At 42.7% G+C, this 9,601-nt stretch overlaps 1 protein-coding gene across 1 annotated transcript in view; it reads right to left on the minus strand.

Moving 5' to 3' along the window:
• CPNE8 (copine 8) overlaps positions 1-5,072 on the minus strand; it is a 211,758-nt gene extending 206,686 nt beyond the window's left edge. Inside the window, exon 1 of the mRNA XM_032347726.1 lies at positions 4,918-5,072. Coding sequence (XP_032203617.1) covers positions 4,918-5,054 — 137 coding nt within the window. The 5' untranslated portion in view covers positions 5,055-5,072. The remainder of the gene's footprint in view (positions 1-4,917) is intronic.
• Positions 5,073-9,601: the final 4,529 nt, after the last annotated feature.

The following is a 9,601-nucleotide window of genomic DNA, read 5'->3' on the forward strand; positions in this document are numbered from 1 at the left end:
GTGATGTGTATATAAGCAACTTGTTTAACTGTGAGCTCTCCAAGAAAAAAAAAAAAAAAAAAACACTGAATGCAGAGATGTGTGTGTGCGCATGTGTGTATTTACATAATTTATTATAAATTTTACTGATATAAAATATGTGTAGCTGAGCACACATCTTTTAGACAATAAGAGTATATATGGTATTTTCACTGTAAATTCCAGAGGGCCAATTGATTCCCACAGAACATCTTAAGTGCAGACAACAACAAAACAAGCCCTGATCTGCAGTATTTACCAGTTTCCATGGTATAAATACTCCCACCACAGCCAACTTCAACCTACCAATGTGACGTCACTGAACAGGGACGGAAGAGATGAGCAGCAGCACCTGACACATAATACTGTCACCTTGCCGATCAAAAAGATAGAGCACAGGTGACAGGAAAGAGTATAGATAATAGTAAATTGTAGTAAAATCTTTAGGAAGTGATAGCTTTTGAGTATGTCTTAACTTTGTTTTAAAATATAATGTATTTCATTTTAGGTTTATATGATTTTAATGTTTAATAATTGCTATATTTAACAACTGGTGCACAGATTCCGGTCTCAATCCAATTCAGACCAGCTCCAGCACACATGCCTGAAAAGTATCTCCAAATATCTGAGGACAGGTACTGCTAATCCAGACCAAGTGACTACAGTCAGTCATTTGCTCATCAAACATTTTAATGTGCATTATCAGCACATGTGGAAAGTCCAGATTCCTGAGCCCCAGTCTGAGAGATTTTGAGAGTATATCCAGCGCAGGGACCCAGAAGTCTGTGTTTTAACAGGCAAGCAACCATCTCCGTGCCAGACCGTTACCCAGAAAACGTCCGCATCCAGAATTTGTTCACTACATATTCTGTGCCCGGCTCAGAACCCATGGACATTAAACAAACAAAACTTGTCCTCAAGGTGAATACAGAAACCAAGAATCATAACATAACTCTAATACTGGTACCTACCAGCTGCTTTGGGAAAATAAAATCCACTTTGGGAGAGGAGTCCTGAGAGAAATGTTGTTTGACCTGCGTCTTAAAGGAGCACCAGCTAATCAAAACGACAAGGGGGCAGGGAGGAAGGGGTGTTCGGGGCAGAGAGATGGGGGGCAGGTGCATAGCCACACAGGTGAAGAGGACTCCATCCACTAGATACCAGCACATTCTTTGGGGCTGTAAGACTGATTTTGCAGCCACATTTCATCTGTCATCAGCTTTAGCGCATATTAGACTAGTTAAATCATGGTGTTCATGTGAGGAGTGGTGGTAGATTAGGCAGAAAAGTCATGGCCAGGTCGGGTAGAACTTTACAGAATGCCTAGCACAAAGTAGGTGCTCCTATTCTGTATTCCTCCTTCAACATGAGTGTTTAAAATTGGTTTTTATCACCATAGATTATCGCTGCCAAAGAAGTTACAAGTGGCAGCTAACTTACAAAGTCTACAACACAAAATGCTCTCACAGTTTTTTAAATGGACAAGCTATCTCCTCAATCAGAGAAAATGACCAAAATTATGTGTTAAAAATAGTTCCCCAAACCTAAGTGCCAGGGAAATGAGTGATTACTACATTATATTTTTCTCACTGGTTTTGCCTCATCCTAATTAAGCTGTTTTCCAAATCCAATGTGAATGTTATAGAGGTTATTTTATGTTTCTGAGGTTGTATCTTTTCGGCTATTGGCACTTTAATTAGGTCACCCAATTAACTTTAAAAATCTATGAAGTAACATAATGAAGAAAAACGACTCCAAGAACCACACGATGGATTGAAGGGAAGTCATAGAGTAGGAGTGTGTCTCTACCTAAACAGCTAGAAGAGTGGACTTGTCACCCTAACACAGCAAGTCTGTGGCCTCCTCCTTGTCATGCTGTCCCTTCTCTAATGCAAACCATGCACATTAATCTCACCTCCCCTCAAGCCCCATCTCCTCCTTGTAGAACATTCCAAGCACTCCACTGCACAGTGATCTCATCCCTCTCCATGCATGATCCTCATCTCTGGATTTAGTCCTATGTGATCACATATTACAGAATACTCATCTCCCAACCAGACTTTACATTTTCAGAGAACTTCCCTTGCCATATGTCATGGAACAGGGTATAACACTACACATACAAAAGACGTTAAACATTTGGTTAGTAAATAGACAAAATGATCTCCATGAATTATATTTAGCTTCAAACTTCAATTGCTGATTTCTTCACCTCCCCCAAAATGAAGATGAAAATGTCATAAAGATTTTTAAAGGTCTCAGATTGGGGACAAAGAAAGGAGGTTATCAAAAGGGATTCTAATACTGGGTGCCTTTTTAAGCATCAACAAATCATCAGACGTCTCTAACACAGAAAAAGAAGGGAATTCCTGGCTTTGCTTGCCCACAGTAAGACTGAGGGGTCTACAACTGAGCCTTGTTGCTAAGTGAAAATCCCCCCTCAAAACATCCTAGAATATAAGCTCTTATACTCATCAAAGAAGAAAGAGAGAACAGGTATCCCAAGGCTGCCTCTATCCTGTATTCTTTAACAATTTACTGAAATACAAAAGAAAAAGACAATTTACAGAATTCCAAACTGAATTATATATAATACATTTATTCAGTAAATACTATTTCCAGTATCATAATAGCTAACATTTTTTAACACTTTTGTGTCCTACATCTTATCAAACTCTGATGTCATTCTATATGAGATAAACACCATAATTTTACTCATTTTAGAGATGAGGAAGCTCAGCTTAAGTACTAACTCCAAGGTAACAACATTGTTAAGTCACAGAGCCAATCTGTAATCAGGTCTCTTATCCCAAAGCCGAAAGGATACCATCTCTGTTTACAAGATTGAATTCCCAACAATGTTAAGTACTCTACATACTTGGGTTCTATTTCAGGACTTTTTGTTTTAATGTGAAAACTTAAAAATTAAAAAAACAGGACACCAAATCAGTGGTATGAAGAAAAGGCCAAACAAGGGTATGTCCAGGGTCTAGGGTACGAAGTTTAAACAAACTGGCTTAAAGCCAATTAACTACAGGATTCCACTGGCAGAAAGACCAGTGAAGGTATTATTTCCCCATCAGTCCTAAAGAGTACTTGGGAAATTAGGATTTAATTTATAACACTTTTTTTTTAAAGATTTATTTATTTATTTATTTATTTGACAGACAGAGATCACAAGTTGGCAGAGAGGCAGGCAGAGAAAGAGGAAGAGAAGCAGGCGCCTTGCTAAACAGAGAACAGGATGCGGGACTGGATCCCAGGATCCTGAGATCTCGATCTGAACCAAAGGCAAAGGGTAATTTAACCCACTGAGCCACTCAGGTGCCTCCTTATTTTATAACACTTTTATATTCATGTCAGGTACAGGCTACATTCCATTCAGGCTTCATAGAATGTTCAGCAGAGAAGAACTCTAGAAAATGCTTTTACTGTAGGACTTTTGGCCTTGCATTATGTGTGTATACTAATGACCTCCCTTGGGCATCCAAAGGCAGCTTCAGAATAAAGAAAAAGGCCTAGAAATTAATGTCTGAAAAGAGTTTTCCATATAGCCTCACCTGTTCAATTGACAGGAAGAAATCTCAGGCAGCCCTTAAAGCAAGAAACACAGTAGTAAGGCAAGAGTGCAAGCTTAGCTACCATTATCAGCATTGTTCCCACAGTCTGAGGTCAGCCTTAAGAGGAAGCAAGCAATCATGGGAAACAGTCTCAGGGATAGCTAAAGGTTATCCCCTATCCCCTAATTAACACCTCTACTGGTTTGTTGGTGCTTGAATTTCCACAAAAAGTGAAAATCCATTTCTTTGGCTTTTGACTCAGTCTTGTGAAAATGCAAAGTCAAATACTACTAGGGGGAACACCATTTTAAGTTTCAGGGTTTATTTACATCTAAGATTCCCCAAGTTTGTTAGATTCCTTCAAGGCAAATTTTGCTAAGGAAAGGAATGCGAGGGTACTGAAAACCACCTTAGGGCCAAAGTGATTAGGACGGAAGTTTTTTCCATCGAGAGAGATCCTAGTATGCAAACAAGGGTGTGGGCTCCAGAGTCAATCTGATGCAAATTCTCCCTCTCCCGCGGCCATTATCAATTTATTATAGTCCGCCCCACCTCTTCTCAAAATCTACCGAGATACAGCAATTATGATGTTTTATTTACAGGAAAACTGACCCAAACAACGTCAGGCAAAGGAGTTGAAATTTACAGTCCTTGGGCAGAATGTCAGTTGTTATAAGCACTCCAACTGTGTCTACTTGCAGGCAGAAAGTCGTGACTTCCCAGATTTTGGGTAAGGCACACATTCGTCTGCAAAGAAAGCTGGAGCCGAAATCTCTACCTATCAGGCATAAAGCAAGAAGCCAGGAAAGGGGGGGCGGCGGGGAAGCAAGCTGGATGGCTCCAGGAAGTGGGTGGGGAGGAAGCGGCGAGATTTGGAGCCAACTGTAGCAATAGCAGGTTTGCACACGCCTAGCGAACGGAGTCCCGGGCCACTGCGTGCAGCGGTCACAAGCGCTCTTGGCAATGCTGTCCCCTTTGATTCCCGTATCACCCAACCACAACAGCTCGGGTTTGGGACGTAAAAAGGGCTTGCAAAGTGGGCGGCGGCCGGGATTCCCGCCGCTGAGTCACAGCCCAGCCAACTTTTACAGCATTTCCCAGAAAGAAAATTAAAAGTCTCAGTTCCGTAGCCCACTACTCGCTTCCAGTTCGTGCTCTCCGCTCTGTCACTGCAGCTGGGGGGGGGGGGGGGTGACTCAGACCCCAACTGGGGTGTTTCCCACTCGTCTCGCAACTTCTCACCCCAGCAAAGCCTCGGGGTGCCCGGAGCGCTTGGCAAGCGCTACCCACCAGGCAGATGAGAGAGCAGGAGGAGGGAGGGGAAGGGCTGCGTCCTCACCTGCAGGACACGGACACCTCCACCCGCGTGGCCGGGATGGCCGCGCTCAGCTGGTTCAAGTCCCCGATGCCTGCAGTGCTGGTGTAGCGGCTGTCCATCTTGGGGGGAGGCGCCGTGGACTTGTCCGGCGCCCACATCCAGAGCTCGGGCAGACTAAGGGCTCGGAGCCCAGCTCCCGACAGACGGGGATGGGGGTTGAGGGTGGAGGCAGAGGAAGGAGGGCGGAGGCAGCTCGCGGGAAGGGGGAGGGAGGGGGAGGCGGACCCGAGCAAAGCCGCGAGGGAACCGCGAGCCAGTCCTGGCCCAGGCCGAGGCTGCCGGCGAAGTGGCGCACGGGGCTCCCGGCTTCCCTGCCCCCTCCTTGCAGGCAGCAGCCCCAGCGGGGGACACTTCGTGATCCTTGCCAGGCTCCGAGTGCCAGGCTCTGAAGAGCCACCGGGCCGCCTGAGGAGGTAGGAGGCACTAGACCCAGACCCCAACCGTCTAGGAGAGCAAGCCCTGGCCGGCTGGGCGCGCGGCTAGGGTGTTGACTCCGCCTCTACACTCCCACTCCCGCCTCCTGGGCAGCGACTCCCTCCTGTCAATCAGGTGTGGACGGGAATGTCACGCAGTTCGCCTGCCTGGGCTGGAAGCTGGAGGTGTGGGCGCCTCTGCCTGTTCCAAACTCCCCCCTCGTAGGCGCGCCCCTCCTCACCCCGCGCTGGTCCTCGCCGAAGCCCATGGAGGTCCTTCCCACTTTGCCTTCGGGCAGGTGAGCCAGGTCTCGGCTTCTGGACTGCCCATTCTCGGCCACTTGGGGATTGGGGACAGTGGGACATGAGAACGATTTCCAATGTTCTGTATGCGGTTATAAAGTGACAGACCTAGATCTGGGACAAGTCTGGAACAGGATGAACTCTTGGGGGGGGTACTATTTGAGATTTAAGGGGACAGGTTTCCCTCCTCCCTCAGTTCCTCGAAACGTGGGGGTCAATTGTGACAGTCTTCCTATAATCAGGACTCTCCTGCGGCCCCCTCGCTTCCAAATGCTTGGAAGTTCGGACCTGAAACCTGGAAGTCACAACCGTTTAACGCAGCTTCCTTACCCCGACTCCCACCTACAAGATCTGAATGAAACTGGACGGACGGAAGCAGAGAGGAGCTGGAGTGAGCTCCGCATTTGGGAAACTGGAATCTGGGGTAGCCATACAGGTGCAAGAATGCCGAGGCATCCAACGTGTGGGGAAATTCGCGCGAGTCCCCTCCATCGCCCAGACCTTATTGGCGGCACCTTGCCTCCTGCCTCGCCCGTGCGCCTGCGGGTCCCCAGACGTTAGCCAGCAGGGGGCGACCGAGGACGGGACGCGGCGTTCTGGGAAGAAGCGTGGAGACCCGACCCGTGTGCGCCTCCTCTTATCGCGCCCGGCACGGAGTTTGCAGCTGCCAGGACGAACTCAGAGAACTCTTTTCGCGACTGAGAACTTGACATACGTTGTTAACATTTTAATCCATTTGGAGCCACCTGCCTAGAGAATCTGTAGAGTTGCCGGTGAGGACCTGTAGGCACTGTCTTGCCCCTTCCCCCTGCCAAGATCCTCCCCGCCTTTCATCCTTGGTTTCTTTTCTTGATCTCCCAGCCCACCCCTTGTCATACCTTAAATCCAGAAGAAACTGTTTCTCTTTTTCCGTCGCTGATTAACCTGTAATCAGGTTAATTGGAAATGTCCTAAAGCTCCAGACATTTCTTATGCTGCCCAAAATTAATTTGGGGGACTAGACTTACGTGTGTTGTTGTTGTTTTTAAAGATTTTATTTATTCATTTGACAGACAGAAATCACAAGTAGGCAGAGAAGCAGGCGCGGGGGGGGGGGGGGGGCGGCGGGGAGCCCCTGCTGAGCAGAGAACCTGATGCGGGGCTTGATAACAGGACCCTAATATCATGACCAAAGACAGAGGCTTAACCCACTGAGCCACCCGGGCGCCCTTACGTGTGTTTTTTTTAAGGTAACCAGACTTATTTCATAGAAGTCTACTGAAGAAATAAAAGGTGAGAACTTTAAAACAGTACCCAGCCTATAATCCTTGAATTCTTTTCCGTTTTAGTGAGCTATAATTGACATGTAATAAATTGCACATATTTAAAGCGTGCCATTTAATAAATTTCGATACATATATATTCCTGTGAAACCATCACCGTAATCAAAATAATGAGCCATTCCATCACCCCAAGTTTTCTCAGCCCTTCCTTTCACGACTAAAAACAATCCTCCAGACAACCACTGGTCTATTTTATATCACTATAGGGAAGTTTGCATTTTCTGTAATTACATATGTATGGAATCATATAACATGTACTTTTTTGTGCGCGGCTTCTTCCACTAAGCAAAATTCTTTTGAGATATGTCCCCACATTGCTAAGTGCATCAATAGTGCATTTCTTTTTTGTTGTTGTCTAACATTCCATTGTATAGATGTGCCACAAATTGTTTACCTATTGGCATGTTAGTGGACATTCAGTTTCTTCCAGGTTTGAGCTATTACAAATAAAACAGCTATGAACATTTATGCATCTTTATGTGGACATATGCTTTATGTGGACATATGCTCATTACTTTTGGGTAAATACCTAGAAGTGGAATAGCTGGGCCATAAGGAGAGTGATTATTTAACTTTTTAAGAAACCATTAAATTATTTTCCAAAATAGTTTTACTATTTTCCATCCCCACAGCATTATATGAGTTTTGGTTCTTCATACCCTTATCAGCACCTATTACTTTTACTCTTTTAAACTTTAGCCAATCCAATAGTTGTTTTAGGAGGTTAATGACTAATAATATTGTCATTATGGGTCTCAGTGTGGATTAATGCCATTTTTATGTGCTAATTTGCGATCTGTATATATTCTTTGGTAAAGTTTCTTTTCAATCTTTTGCCCATTTTTATTGTGTTATTAGTTGTTTTATTCTTGAGTTTGGAGAGTTGTTTATATGTTCTGTATATAAGTCCTTTGTCACATACAATTTATAAAATAAGTTCTGCCAGCCTGTGGCTTGTATTTTCATTTTTGTAATAGTCTATCAGAGATTTGGAGTTCCAAATTTTGATGAATCATTATTGAACTTTGCCCATTATTGATTATAATGTTGGTGTTGAATCAAAAAAGTCTATGCCTAATCTGAGGTCACAAAAATGATCTTATATGTTTTCTTCTAGAAGTTTTATACTTTCAGGTTTTGCATTTAATATGATTAATTCGGTTTTTTAAATCAAAGTTCTCTTTTTTGCACATCAACATCAAATTTTTTCTAGCATCTTTGTTAAAAAGACCACGTTTTCTCCATTGACTGATCTTTGTACTTTTGTCAAAAAACAATTGATCGTAAATGCGTCCATTTTTCCCTCTATCCTATTCCATTGATCTAGCTGTGTTTCCTTAAACCAATACCACAGTCTTAATTACTACAGCTTTTAAAATAACTTCTGAAATCAGGTAGTGTAACTTCTCCAACTTTGATCTTTTTAAAAATCCTTTTGTGGTTTTTGATTCTGGTCATTTTTGATTCTTTGCATTTCCATGTAAATTTTAGAATTGGCTGGGCAATGTCTACAAAAAAAAAAAAATCTTATCAAGATTTTGATTGGGATCTCATTGATTCTATAGACCACTTAAAGAAGAATAGATAAAATGAGTCTTCTGATCCATGAACATTATATGTCTTTCCATTTATTTAGGTCTTCTTTAATGTCGATCAGTAATGGACTGGTATCCTTAAAAGAGAAAGATTTGGAGAAACACAGCCACACAAGGAAGAAAGGCATGTAAAGACAGAGACAGAGATTGGGAATTATGCTGCCACAAACCAAGAAATGTCAAGGATTGTGGTAGCCGCCAGAAGCTAGAAGAGTTAAGGAAGGAATTTTCCCTAGAGCCTTTGGGAAGACCATGTTCCTGCCACTACCTTGATCCCAAAACCGCGCGAGAAAAAATTTCTGTTGTGTTAAGCCAACCGATTTGTGGTAATTTGTTACATCAGCCCTAAGAAAACTAATGCATGATGATAACACTAATTATTTCAATTTTGCTAATTTTTTCAAGTTCAGTCCTTGTAAATTCATCATACTGAAGTAAGCCTTAGATAACAAAACTTTTAGAGTATATTCAAGCTCACTCTTAGTATAGTCAGCACAGTGCATAGAGAACTACTATTTTTTAAAAATAATTTTAATAACCCAATAAATATCAAGAATTAAGACATGTCTATTTCCTTAAACTTTTATTTTGGAGAATTTTTAATAAAAAGTTTATATATATTGAAATGCATTTAAATAACATGAATGACTTTAGAATTGCTAAAAGCCAAAGGTAAATTTCATTTGCTAAAATTTATAAGCAGCCATTATTCCCCAAGTCAGTGATTCAGTAAACATTAGTTGAATGTTTACTATGTGCTAGGCACTGGGCTAGATCTAGGAGATAAAGCCTGCTCTGGCAAGGAGATGCATGACTGCCTAGAGATGTTACTAAATGAATCATTAAGTTCTTTTCATTTCTGGGATTTCATTATTCCACAAAACTAGGAAAGACCTCAGTTTGTAAATTGTTATTGTACCTTATTTTTAAGAAGCAGTTATTTGTAAAATGGCCCAAAAAAGTCAACTAGCCTGAAAGAGAATATTTTTATAAATAAAAGACAAAGTTCATT

This window comes from Mustela erminea, chromosome 6, assembly GCF_009829155.1.
Source record: "Mustela erminea isolate mMusErm1 chromosome 6, mMusErm1.Pri, whole genome shotgun sequence".
In the NCBI taxonomy this organism is placed as follows: Eukaryota; Metazoa; Chordata; class Mammalia; order Carnivora; family Mustelidae; genus Mustela; species Mustela erminea.